The 14757-nt window shown below is 43.8% G+C and overlaps 1 protein-coding gene across 1 annotated transcript in view; it reads right to left on the bottom strand.

The window, feature by feature from the left end:
• LOC119844854 (myeloperoxidase-like) overlaps positions 1 to 14757 on the bottom strand; it is a 65885-nt gene that overhangs the window by 24232 nt on the left and 26896 nt on the right. Inside the window, 1 exon segment of the mRNA XM_038376254.2 lies at positions 5358 to 5564. Within this exon segment, the coding sequence (XP_038232182.1) occupies positions 5358 to 5564 (207 nt within the window).

Raw genomic sequence — 14757 nt, forward strand, 5'->3', positions numbered from 1 at the left:
TCCCCAACAAACTGTGTGCATCTATGCGTCTGATCATTCTGTTCTTTACTATAGTTTCAACCAACTTGCCTGATATTGAAGTTAGGCTTACTGGCCTGTAATTGCCATTGTAATTGCCTCTGGAGCCTTTTTAAAAAATTGGTGTCATATTACTATCCTCCAGTCATCTGGAACTGAGGCTGATTTAAACAATAGATTACATACCACAGTTAATAGTTCTGCAATTTCACATTTGAGTTCCTTCAGAACTCTTGGGTGAATGCCATCTGTTCCTGCTGACTTATTACTATTTAATATTTGTTGATTTGTTCCAAAACCTCCTCTATTGACACCTCAACCTGGAACAATTCCTCTGATTTGTCACCCAAAATGAATGGTTCAGGCATGGGAATCTCCCTGACATCCTCTGCAATGAAGACTGATGCAAAGAATTCATTTAGCTTCTCCGCAGTGACCTTATCTTCCTTGAATGCTCCTTTAGAACCTCAATTGTCCAGTGGCCCCTCTGATTGTTTAGCAGGCTTCCTGCTTCTGATGTACTTAAGAAATATTGCTGTTAGTTTGTGAATCTTTTGCTAATTGCTCTTCAAATTCTTTTTTGCTCTGCCTAATTATACTTTGACACTTGACTTGCCAGAGTTTATGCTCCTTTCTATTTCCCTCAGTAGGATTTGACTTTCAATTTTTAAAAGATGCCTTTTGTCTCTAACTGCTTCTTTTACTTTGTTGTTTTGCCAGGGTGGCACTTTGTTGGTCCTCTTACTGTGTTTTTTAATTTGGGGTATACATTTAGTTTGAGCCTCTATTAGGGTGTTTATTTATCAGGTTATTTTTAAAGACTGTCAAGGGCTCCCAGAGTATCAGACCAGCACTCATTATTGTAGTTGGTAAAACATCCAAATAAATAAATACATAAATAAATATCATGTATGAGTTAGCACAAGCCTACAAGAGGATTATGACATTTCAGACCAAAAATTAAGATAAAAATAATATTGTAAAGTGAATCACTCAAAAGTTGGGAAATTCCAAATTTAAGGAAGACTATGCCCCATTTGAATTTATATGACACAGTCTTTGCCTGTGTGATCATGAACTATTATTAGCCTAATGCAAGGTCATACATCTAGGAACAAAGAGTATAGGGCATAATTACAAGGTGAGACTGAGCTCTGGAAATAAATGACAGTGGAAAAGAGTTAGGGCTCCTGGTGGAGACCAGCTGTCCATGAGCTCCCAGTGCAATGTTCTGTCTGAGAGGGCTAATGCGACATATCTGAGCAGGACAGTATCAGTTAGAGAAGTGTTACCACTGTGTACAGCAGTATTGAGACCATTACTGAATATTGTGTGCAGTTTTGGTGTTCACACATTAAAAATGAAATTGTCAGATTGGAGAGGGTTCTGAGAAGAATTATTTGACCTCTGGGACCTGTCTCGCAAGAAGAGTTTAAAGGAGAGAAGAGAAGGTTAAGAGGTGACTTGATTACAGTTTATAAGAACTCATATGAGGAGAAGATTTCTGAGAGCAGGGGCTCTTTAATCTAGCAACAAAGCACATGAGATCCAGTGACTGGAAGCTGAAGTTCTCTGGCCTGTGTTATACAGGAGGGCAGGCTAGATGATTATAATGTTCCCTTCTGGCCTTAAAATCTAAGAAACAACACCCCCACTCTCCTCTTAGTCATACCAACATGCCCTTTGGGAGGAAGACTCACTTGCAGGTATCTGCCCATGGAAAAGGGCAGGGAGAGACTCTGACAAATCCAGTCCCTAGGAGAAATTGATCAAGGGTAATGATCTGGATGATGGGATGGATTGCACCCTCAGCAAGTTCGTGGATGACACGAAGCTGGGGGGAGAGGTAGATACAATGGAGGGTAAGGATAGGGTCCAGGGTGACCTAGACAAATTGGAGGATTGGGCCACATGAAATCTGATGAGGTTCAACAAGGACAAGAGCAGAGTCCTGCACTTAGGACGGAAGAATCCCATGCACCACTACAGGCTGGAGACCGACTAGCTAAGCAGCAGTTCTGCAGAAAAGGACCTGGGGATTACAGTGGATGAGAAGCTGGATATGAGTAAGCAGTGTGCCCTTGCTGCCAAGAAGGCTAATGGCATATTGGGCTGCATTAGTAGGAGCATTGCCAGCAGATCAAGGGAACTGATTATTCCCCTCTATTCGGCACTGGTGAGGCCACATCTGGAGTATTGCGTCCAGTTTTGGGCCCTCCCACTACAGAAAGGATGTGGACAAATTGGAGAGAGTCCAGCGGAGGGCAACGAAAATTATCAGGGGGCTGGGGCACATGACGTATGAGGAGAGGCTGAGGGAACTGGGCTTATTTAGTCTGTAGAAGAGAAGAGTGGAGGGGGATTTGATAGTTGCCTTCAACTACCTGAAGGGGGGGGGTTCCAAAGAAGATGGAGCTAGGCTGTTCTCAGTCGTGGCCAATGACAGAATAAGGAGCAATGGTCTCAAGTTGCAGTACGGGACGTCTAGGTTGGATATTATGAAAAACTATTTTACTAGGAGGGTGGTGAAGCACTGGAATGGGTTACCTAGGGAGGTGGTGGGATCTCCATCCTTAGAGGTTTTTAAGGCCTGGCTTGACAAAACCCTGGCTGGGATGATTTAGATTCATAGATTCATAGATACTAAGGTCAGAAGGGACCATTCTGATCATCTAGTCCGACCTCCTGCCCAGCACAAGCCACAGAATCTCACCCACCCACTCCTACGAAAAACCTCACCTATGTCTGAGCTATTGAAGTCTTCAAATCATGGTTTAAAGACTTTCAGGAGCAGAGAAGCCTCCCTCAAGTCACCCATGCCCCATGCTACAGAGGAAGGCGAAAAACCTCCAGGGCCTCTCCAATCTGCCCTGGAGGAAAATTCCTTCCCGACCCCAAATATGGCAATCAGCTAAACCATGAGCATATGGGCAAGATTCACCAGCCAGATACTACAGAAAATTCTTTCCTGGGTAACTCAGATCCCATCCATCTAATATCCCATCTCAGGGGATTAGGCCTAATTACCCTGAATATTTAAAGATCAATTACTTACCAAAATCACATTATCCCATCATACCATCTCCTCCATAAACTTATCGAGTAGAATCTTAAAACCAGATAGATCTTTTGCCCCCACTGCTTCCCTTGGAAGGCTATTCCAAAACTTCACTCCTCTGATGGTTAAAAACCTTCGTCTGATTTCAAGTCTAAACTTCCTGGTGGCCAGTTTATACCCATTTGTTCTTGTGTCCACATTGGTGCTGAGCTGAAATAATTCCTCTCCCTCTCCTGTATTTATCCCTCTGATATATTTATAGGGAGCAATCATATCTCCCCTCAACCTTCTTTTAGTTAGGCTAAACAAGCCAAGCTCCTTAAGTCTCCTTTCATAAGACAAGTTTTCCATTCCTCAGATCATCCTAGTAGCCCTTCTCTGTACCTGCTCCAGTTTGAATTCATCCTTTTTCAACATGGGAGACCAGAACTGCACACAGTATTCTAGGTGGGGTCTCACCAGTGCCTTGTCTAATGGTACTAAAACCTCCTTAGCCCTACTGGAAATGCCTCTCCTGATGCAGCCCAAAACCGCATTAGCTTTTTTCACAGCCATATCACATTGGCAGCTCATAGTCATCCTATGATCAACCAATACTCCAAGGTCCTTCTCCTCTTTTGTTACTTCTAATTGATAAATCCCCAACTTATAACTAAAATTCTTGTTATTAATCCCTAAATGCATAACCTTACACTTCTCACTATTAAATTTCATCCTATTACTATTACTCCAGTTTACAAGGTCATCCAGATCCTCCTGTATAATATCCCGATCCTTCTCCGAATTGGCAATACCTCCCAGCTTTGTATCATCTGCAAACTTTATTAGCACACTCCCACTTTTTGTGCCAAGGTCAGTAATAAAAAGATAAATAAGATTGGTCCCAAAACTGATCCCTGAGGAACTCCACTGGTAACCTCCCTCCAACCTGACAATTCGCCTTTCTGTAGGACCCGTTGCAGTCTCCCCTTTAACCAATTCCTTATCCACCTTTTGATGTTCATATTGATCCCCATCTTCTCCAATTTAACTAATAATTCCCCATGTGGCACGGTATCAAATGCCTTACTGAAATCTAGGTAAATTAGATCCACTGCATTTCCTTTATCTAAAAAATCTGTTCCTTTTCCAAAAAAGGAGATTAGGTTGGTTTGGCACGATCTACCTTTTGTAAAACCATGTTGTATTTTGTCCCATTTACCATTGACTTCAATGTCCTTAACTAATTTCTCCTTCAAAATTTTTTCCAGGACCTTGCATACTACAGATGTCAAACTAACTGGCCTGTAGTTACCCAGATCACTTTTTTTTCCTTTCTTAAAAAGAGGAACTATATTAGCAATTCTCCAATCATTTGGTACTACTCCTGAGTTTACAGATTCATTAAAAATTCTTGCTAATGGGCTTGCAATTTCACGTGCCAATTCCTTTAATATTCTTGGATGAAGATTATCTGGGCCCCCCGATTTAGTCCCATTAAGCTGTTTGAGTTTCGCTTCTACCTCAGATATGGTAATATCTACCTCCATATCCTCATTCCCATTTGTCATGCTACCATTATCCCTAAGATCCTCTTTAGCCTTATTAAAGACTGAGGCAAAGTATTTGTTTAGATATTGGGCCATGCCTAGATTATCTTTAACCTCCACTCCATCCTCAGTGTTTAGCGGCCCCACTTCTTCTTTCTTAGTTTTCTTCTTATTTATATGGCTATAGAACCTTTTACTATTGGTTTTAATTCCCTTTGCAAGGTCCAACTCTATTCGACTTTTAGCCTCTCTCACTTTATCCCTACATGTTCTGACCTTAATAAAGTAGCTTTCCTTGCTGATCCCTCCCATCTTCCACTCCCTGTATGCTTTCTGCTTCTTCTTAATCACCTCTCTAAGATGCTTGCTCATCCAGCTTGGTCTACAACTCCTTCCTATGAATTTTTTCCCCCTTCTTGGGATACAGGCTTCCGATAGCTTCTGCAGCTTTGATTTAAAGTAATCCCAGGCTTCCTCTACTTTTAGATCCACAAGTTCTTCAGTCCAATCCACTTCCCTAACTAATTTCCTTAATTTTTGAAAGTCAGCCCTTTTGAAATCAAAAACTCTAGTTGCAGATTTATTTTTGTTTTTTTTATTTATTTAGTTGGGGTTGGTACTGCTTTGAGAAGGGGGTTGGACTAAGTGACCTCCTGAGGTCTTTTCCAACCTTAATCATCTATGATTCTATTTTTCTAAGGTGAGGTGCCCCCTCACTCTTCTATTCCCTCCAATAGAAATCCTGGCAGTACCTTGATGGGGAAGCAAGGTGGTTCTTTGGCACAGCTGGTCTGACAGTCCTCTCTGCTGCTGAAGGTGACTGTTGCTGGAGTCGCAGGGCCAAAGTCCATGTCATGGTCAATAAACTGGCCCCACTGCATGAAGATGAGTGCCCTGTTCTGATCCAATACGAGCTGCTCAGTGGGAAAACGTACAATCTGGTTTGAAACTTCTCGGACCTGGAGGGATTAAAGCAGAGAGTGTGTGTGTGTAATATGATGGGCTAGGAACATGTGTTCTGTAGACAAGATTGGGGATTGGGGGGTCAATTCCCCATGCCATCAACAGGTGTCTAAGTGAGATGGAAGCTGCTCCAATTTCCTTTTTAAAAATACAAACATTTAAACGTTGAATTCTTTCTTTAATTTTCCTGCGGCACCATTCTGGACTCCCTTACTAGAGGGCTCTAACTCTTCATTTGACATCTCTATTCAAGTCTGTTCAGCTCTGAACACACACTACAATACTCCACACATAGTGCTCCTTCATTCATGGAGCTCAAAGAGCCTCACCAGTGCTTAATTTGTAATGAAAGAGATGCTGGGGCTCAAGCAATTGTTTTACTTTCATAACTGACATGGCAAGCCCAGAGGTGCCGGGGCTGTGAACTGCCAAGCCCTGAGGTGTCGGGGCTCAGCCCTGGCAAGCCCTTGCACAATTATGCACTGAGCCTCACAAAGATGGTCAAGCTTTATCAACCCTTCAGAGCCTGGGAACGGAAGAAAACAAAGATTGAAGTTACTGTTTTAAATTGGAGGTGTCAGAAATGTCACCTGTTGAAAACCTTTGAGAGTCAGGTGTCTCACTTTAGGCACAGACATTTGAAAACACTGACCTTCACTCCTTTGGTTTCCGTTACCATTTCTGTGGAAGAGAGGCAATGTGAGTTCCTTCCCACGTGAATGAGGGAGTCAGGCCTGCCTACCTACCTACATAAGTCTGTGTCAAGGAGGAAAGTATGAAGGCCAGGCAGCAGAAGAGCTACCCTCTTAGTCTTTTAATGGAATTTCTTAGGTTTTGTTTTAAAAGGAATTCCATAATCTGGAACTATCTGGTCAGCTACCAGGCCTCTGCTGGCCTGCCCTGTGCTGCAAAGCACATATTGAATGAGACAAGACTTCACTGAAGCCCTTGACTTATTTAATGTGCACTTTAGAAGATGCACATGTTCAGTACATATTACATTAGCTGAATGCCTTGTCTAGTCCAGGATTTAAGGTGTGATGTTAGCACCTGTTAGCTAATATGTTCTAATTAATACATTTTAAAAGACTAATGTAGACATAAAGAAAAGGAGTACTTGTGGCACCTTAGAGACTAACAAATTTATTTGAGCATAAGCTTTCGTGAGCTACAGTATGAAGTGAGCAGTAGCTCACGAAAGCTTATGCTCAAATAAATTTGTTAGTCTCTAAGGTGCCACAAGTACTCCTTTTCTTTTTGCGAATACAGACTAACATTGCTGCTACTCTGAAACCTGTCATAATGTAGACATGGCTCACACAGCCTTTACCATGGGGTGGGAAGGGAAGCCAATGTAACACATTTTCAGTTATAAACTACCTTATCTACACTAGACTTTTAGAATGTTAGAACATGTAACTTTCAATCCCTAAGAACCTTTCTTTTAGTAACTTTATCTAGGACGTATACGAAATCTTACAAATCATTACCAAGCAAGTACCAAAAATACTCTATTTACAAATACAAAAGTGGATGTGCTTTTGCCAAGAGAGACATTATCCATTGGGCAGGGATAGTGAACCTCCTTTTACACAACATGAATGCATAAAATCATGGATTTTTTGGATAATAATTTATAGGAAATATCTGGGTTAGCTACAAACAATATTGCATCCCTGTTTACTGCCTTCACACATCTCAGACTGGAGAACCTAGGCTCCGTTGGCTTGCACTGCTGCTTTTGGACTGGGAGAGGGAACAATGATTCATTTAAGGCAATGGAGGCCAGTGCCAATGTTCATATGGGACAAAGTTCTGAATAAAAAATGCCACTCTGTCCTGTAAACCCTTTTCCTCATCTGGGGATAACAAGAGAAGCACATCCCCTTTCGCTCTGGCACTATGAATTACTCCAAATACTATTCAAATATTACTTGACCTTTGTTAGTCCTTAATTAATCCAGTTTGATCTGAATGTATATAAATCTCCTTCAGTTCTGCAAATAAATAGTTTGGAGTGAATCTGGGCCTATCAGATCTGCATCAGGGAAGGTTTTTTTCCCATGTTAGGGAGACCTAAAATAGCAGCTTCTTTCATAGATTTTGGAAGTTCCTCCCGTAAAACAGCAGCAGAAAAGGATCAACTGATACCTCCTTAATAGCTTTATAAAATTCTGCTGGAAATTTACAAGGCCTTGGAGTTTTCCACTTTTTAAATTTCCTGTTATTTTTTCTCCTAAAATTTCTCTGTCAGTCTCCTGTGTCTTTGGCAGTTACTTCCCACTGCCCGCTACTTCCAGATATTTTTGTTAAAAAAATAAAACTTGAAGTATCCAAAGTACAGAGGTTATTCGAATAACAGCAAAAGCAGCACATACTTTGTAGCAGTGTGTAACTATCTTTTGCTGAGCATTTTTAACTGGTGGGATAGTGTATTGCTCTTTAATCCTTCGAGCTTTAAGCATTGAGTTATCACATTTACTTCCTTTTTCATAAAAAAGCCTCTTTATACAAGTAAGGGCTTGTTTAGGGACATCTCCCATAAACTTATTCACTTCTCTCCCTATTATTAGTTAGCTGGTGATATGTTGTTCTGAGCCTGCACTTTTATGTATCTGTTACAGCTTTTTAGAACATAGGAACTGCCATGCTAGGCCAGACCAATGGTCCATCTATCCTGTCTTCCGACAGTGGCCAGATGCTACAGAGGGAATGAACAGAACAGGGTAATTATCCAGTGATCCATCCATTGTTGTCCAACCCCAGTTTCTGGCAGTCAGAGGTTTAGGGACACCTAGGGCATGGGGTTGCATCCCTGATCATCTTGGCTAATAGCCATTGATGGACCTGTCCTCCAGGAACTGATCTAGTTCTATTCTGAACCCATTTATACTTTTGGCCTCCATCACATCCCCAGCAACGAATTCCACAGGCTGACTATGCGTTGTGTAAAGAAGTGCTTCCTTTGTTTGTTTTAAACCTGCTGCTTATTAATTCAGTTGGTGACCCCTGGTTCTTCTGTGATGTGAAGGGGAAAATAACACTTTTCTGTTCACTTTCTCCGCACCAGCCATGATTGTATAGACCTCTGTCATCTCCCCCATAGTCGTCCCTTTCCCAAACTGAACAGTGCCAGTCTTCTCAGTCTCTCCTCATATAGAAGCAGTTCCGTACCCCTCATCATTTCTGTTGCCCATGTCTCTACCTTTTCCAAATCTAATAAATCTTTTTTGAGGTGGGGATTACCAGAACTGCAGACAGTACTCAGGGTGTATCATGAATTTATATAGTAGCGTCATGATATTCTCTGTTTTATTATTTATCCATTTCGTAATGGTTCCTAACATACTGTTCGCTTTTTCAACTGCTACTGCACATTGAGTGGATGTTTTCAGGGAACTATCCACAATGATTCCAAGATCTCTTTCTTCAGTGGTAAAAGCTCACTTAGATCCCGTCATTTTAGCTAACGTAAGCAATAGTTTATGTACCGCTGTTAGTAGTTCTGCAATTTCATATTTGAGTTATTTCAGAACTCTTGGGTGAAAATCATCTGATCCTGGTGACTTATTACTATTCAGTTTATCAATTTCTTCCCAAACCTCCTCTAATGACACGTCCATCTGGGACAGTTCCTCGGGTTTGTCACCTAAAATAATGTTTCAAGTGTGGGAATCTCCCTCACATCCTCTGCAGTGAACACTGGTGCAAAGAATCCTTTAGCACCTCCATCATTCAGTGGCCCCACTGATTCTTTGCCAGGCTACCCTCTTCTGATCTACTTAAGAAAAATTGCTGTTAGTTTTTGTCTTCTGCTAATTGCTCTTCAAATTATTTTTTGGCCTGCTATAATTACACTTCGACACTTGAGTTGACAGAGTTTATGTACCTTTCTATTTTCCTCAGTAGGATCTGTCTTCCAATTTTTAAAAGTTGTCTTTTTGACTGTAAACGTAGAATCATAGAATCATAGAATATCAGGGTTGGAAAGGCCCTCAGGAGCTCATCTAGTCCAACCCCCTGCTCAAAGCAGGACCAATCCCCAACTAAATCATCCCAGCCAGGGCTTTGTCAAGCCTGACCTTAAAAACTTCTAAGGAAGGAGATTCCACCACCTCCTACGTAACGCATTCCAATGTTTCACCACCCTCCTAGTGAAAAAGTTTTTCCTAATATCCAACCTAAACCTCCCCCACTGCAACTTGAGACCATTACTCCTCATTCTGTCATCTGCTACCACTAGCTCCATCCTCTTTGGAACCCCCTTTCAGGTAGTTCAAAGCAGCTATCAAATCCCCCCTCATTCTTCTCTTCCGCAGACTAAACAATCCCAGTTCCCTCAGCCTCTCCTCATAAATCATGTGTTCCAGTCCCCTAATCATTTTTGTTGCCCTCTGCTGGACTCTTTCCAATTTTTCCACATCCTTCTTGTAGTGTGGAGCCCAAAACTGGATACAGTACTCCAGATGAGGCCTCACCAATGTCACATAGAGGGGAACGATGACGTCCCTCGATCTGCTGGCAATGCCCCTACTTATACAGCCCAAAATGCCATTGGCCTTCTTGGCAACAAGGGCACACTGTTGACTCATATCCAGCTTCTCGTCCACTGTAACCCCCAGGTCCTTTTCGGCAGAACTGCTGCCTAGCCATTCGGTCCCTAGTCTGTAGCGGTGCATGGGATTCTTCCGTCCTAAGTGCAGGACTCTGCACTTGTCCTTGTTGAACCTCATCAGATTTCTTTTGGCCCAATCCTCTAATTTGTCTAGGGCCCTCTGTGACCTGAGCATATCTACCTCTGCTCCCAGTTTAGTGTCATCTGCAAACTTGCTGAGGGTGCAATCCACACCATCCTCCAGATCATTTACAAAACCGGCCTGAGGACCAACCCTTGGAGCACTCCACTTGATACCGGCTGCCAACTAGACATGGAGTCATTGATCACTACCCGTTGAGCCTGACAATCTAGCCAACTTTTTATCCACCTTATAATCCATTCATCCAGACCATACTTCTTTAACTTGCTGGCGAGAATACTGTGGGAGACCGTGTCAAAAGCTTTACTAAAGTCAAGGAACAACACATCCACTGCTTTTCCCTCATCCACAGAGCCAGTTATCTCATCACAGAAGGCAATTAGATTAGTCAGGCATGACTTTCCCTTGGTGAATCCATGCTGACTGTTCCTGATCACTTTCCTCTCCTCGACGTGCTTCAGAATTGATTCCTTGAGGACTTGCTCCATAATTTTTCCAGGGACTGAGGTGAGGCTGACTGGCCTGTCGTTCCCAGGATCCTCCTTCTTCCCTTTTTAAAAGATGGGCACCACATTAACCTTTTTCCAGTCGTTCGGGACTTCCCCCGATCGCCATGAGTTTTCAAAGATAATGGCCAATGGCTCTGCAATCACATCCACCAACTTCTTTAGCACTGTCGGATGCAGCGCATCCGGCCCCATGGACTTGTGCTCATCCAGCTTTTCTAAATAGTCCCGAACCACTTCTTTCTTCACAGAGGGCTGGTCATCTCCTCCCCATGCTGTGCTGCCCAGTGCAGTAGTCTGGGAGCTGACCTTGTTCGTGAAGACAGAGGCAAAAAAAGCATTGAGTACATTAGCTTTTTCCACATCCTCTGTCACTAGCTTGCCTCCCTCATTCAGTAAGGGGCCCACACTTTCCTTGACTTTCTTCTTGTGGCTAACATACCTGAAGAAACCCTTCTTGTTACTCTTAACATCTCTTGCTAGCTACAACTCCAGGTATGATTTGGCCTTCCTGATTTCACTCCTGCATGCCTGAGCAATATTTTTATACTCTTCACTGGTCATTTATCCAATCTTCCACTTCTTGTAAGCTTCTTTTTTGTGTTTTAGATCAGCAAGGATTTCACTATTAAGCCAAGCTAGTCGCCTGCCATATTTGCTATTCTTTCTACAGATCGGGATGGTTTGTCCCTGTAACCTCAATAAGGATTCTTTAAAATACAGCCAACTCTCTTGGACTCCTTTCCCCCTCATGTTATTCTTCCAGGGGATCTTGCCCATCCATTCCCTGAGGGAATCAAAGTCTGCTTTTTTGAAGACCAGGGTCCGTATTCTGCTGCTCTCCTTTCTTCCCTGTGTCTGGATCCTGAACTTGACCATCTCATGGTCACTGCCTCCCAGGTTCCCCTCCATTTTTGCTTCCCTTACTAATTCTTCCCAGTTTGTGAGCAGCAGGTCAAGAAGAGCTCTGCCCCAGTAGGTTCCTCCAGCACTTGCACCAGGAAATTGTCCCCTACACTTTCCAAAAACTTCCTGAATTGTCTGTGCACTGCTGTATTGCTCTCCCAGCAAATATCAGGGTGATTGAAGTCTCCCATGAGATCCAGGGCCTGCGATCTAGTAACTTCCGTGAGTTGCCGGAAGAAAACCTCGACCACCTCATCCCCCTGGTCTGGTGGTCTATAGCAGACTCCCACCACGACATCACCCTTGTTGCTCACACTTCTAAACTTAATCCAGAGACTCTCAGGTTTTTCTGCAGTTTCATACTTGAGCTCTGAGCAGTCATACTGCTCCCTTACATACAATGCAACTCCCCCACCTTTTCTGCCCTGCCTGTCCTTCCTGAACAGTTTATATCCATCCATGACAGTACTCCAGTCATGTGAGTTATCCCACCAAGTCTCTGTTATTCCAATCACATCATAATTCCTTGACTGTGCCAGGACTTCCAGTTCTCCCTGCTTGTTTCCCAGGCTCCTTGAATTTGTGCAGAGGCACTTGAGAAAACTTGCTGATCATCCCTCTTTCTCAGTATGAGGCAGGAGCCCTGCCCTCTCGCGCGCTCCTGCTCGTGCTTCCTCCCTTTATCCCACTTCCCTACTTACCTCAGGGCTTTGGTCTCCTTCCCCCAGTGAACCTAGTTTAAAGCCCTCCTCACTAGGTTAGCCAGCCTGCTTGCAAAGATGCTCTTCCCTCTCTTCCTTAGGTGGAGCCCGTAATCACCTCTTTTACTCTGTTATTTAGCCATGGTGGCATTGTTTTGGTCCTATTATTGTTTATTTTTATTTGGGGTATACGTATAGTTTGAGCCTCTGCTGTGGTGTTTTAAAAGTTTTCATGCAGATTGGAGGCATTTCACTCTAGTGACTGTTACTTTTAATTTCTGTTTAACTAGCCTCCTCTTTTTTGTGTAGTTCCTCTTTTGAAGTTAAATGCTTCTGTGATGGGTTTCTTTGGTATTTTCCCCCTACAAAGAAGTTACATTTTATTATATTATAGATGCTATTACTAGGATGCTCCCAAATTCACGGTCCGTTTTGATCAATTTCACTGTCATAGGATTTTAAAAATCGTAAAATTCATGATTTCAGCTATTTAAATTTGAAATTTCACAGTGTTGTAGTTGTAGGGTTCCGAGCCCAAAACCAGGTCGTCGGCGGCGGTGGGTGTCACAAGATTATTGTGGGGGGGGTTGTGGTACTGCTACCCTTACTTCTGGGCGCTGCTGGTGGCAGCGCTGCCTTCAGAGCTGGGCAACTGGAGAGCTGTGGCTGTGGCCAGGAGCCCAGCACTGAAGGCAGAGCTGCCGCCAGCAGCAGCAGCCCAGAAGTAAGGATGGCCTGGTATGGCAGGGTTTGCCACCCTTACTTCTGGGCTGCGGCTGGTGGGGCACTGCCTTCAGAGCTTGACGCCTGGCCACCAGCCACTGCTCCTGGCTGCTCAGCTCTGAAGGCAGCACAGAAGGGTGGCAATACTGCGACCCCCCCTAAAATAACCTTGTGACCCTCTGCAATGCCCTTTTGGGTCTGGACCTCCAATGCTGGTCTCCCCCATGAAATCTGTATAATATAGAGCAGTGGTTCTCAAACTTTAGCAACCTGAGGACCCCATTTTGATTTAAAATATTTGGGGACCCCCAAGCCTCCCCGCTCAGCCCCAGGACTCTCCCTCACTCCACCCCTTCCCCCAAGATCCTGCCTCTACTTGCCACCCGCTCACTCCATCCCCCCTCCCTCCATCCACTTTGTCAAGTGGAGTGCCCCAGGGGTCGGTCCTGGGGCCCGTTTTGTTCAATATCTTCATAAATGATCTGGAGGATGGTGTGGATTGCACTCTCAGCAAATTTGCGGATGATACTAAACTGGGAGGAGTGGTAGATACGCTGGAGGGGAGGGATAGGATACAGAAGGACCTAGACAAATTGGAGGATTGGGCCAAAAGAAATCTAATGAGGTTCAATAAGGATAAGTGCAGGGTCCTGCACTTAGGATGGAAGAATCCAATGCACCGCTACAGACTAGGGACCGAATGGCTCGGCAGCAGTTCTGCGGAAAAGGACCTAGGGGTGACAGTGGACGAGAAGCTGGATATGAGTCAGCAGTGTGCCCTTGTTGCCAAGAAGGCCAATGGCATTTTGGGATGTATAAGTAGGGGCATAGCGAGCAGATCGAGGGACGTGATCGTTCCCCTCTATTCGACACTGGTGAGGCCTCATCTGGAGTACTGTGTCCAGTTTTGGGCCCCACACTACAGGAAGGATGTGGATAAATTGGAAAGAGTACAACGAAGGGCAACGAAAATGATTAGGGGTCTAGAGCACATGACTTATGAGGAGAGGCTGAGGGAGCTGGGATTGTTTAGTCTGCAGAAGAGAAGAATGAGGGGGGATTTGATAGCTGCTTTCAACTACCTGAAAGGGGGTTTCAAAGAGGATGGCTCTAGACTGTTCTCAATGGTAGCAGATGACAGAACGAGGAGTAATGGTCTCAAGTTGCAATGGGGGAGGTTTAGATTGGATATTAGGAAAAACTTTTTCACTAAGAGGGTGGTGAAACACTGGAATGCGTTACCTAGGGAGGTGGTAGAATCTCCTTCCTTAGAGGTTTTTAAGGTCAGGCTTGACAAAGCCCTGGCTGGGATGATTTAACTGGGACTTGGTCCTGCTTTGAGCAGGGGGTTGGACTAGATGACCTTCTGGGGTCCCTTCCAACCCTGATATTCTATGATTCTATGATTCTATGATTCTATGACACTGGTGAGGCCTCATCTGGAGTACTGTGTCCAGTTTTGGGCCCCACACTACAAGAAGGATGTGGATAAATTGGAAAGAGTACAGCGAAGGGCAACAAAAATGATTAGGGGTCTAGAGCACATGACTTATGAGGAGAGGCTGAGGGAGCTGGGATTGTTTAGTCTGCAGAAGA

Source organism: Dermochelys coriacea, chromosome 17 (genome assembly GCF_009764565.3).
Source record: "Dermochelys coriacea isolate rDerCor1 chromosome 17, rDerCor1.pri.v4, whole genome shotgun sequence".
Lineage (NCBI taxonomy): Eukaryota > Metazoa > Chordata > Testudines > Dermochelyidae > Dermochelys > Dermochelys coriacea.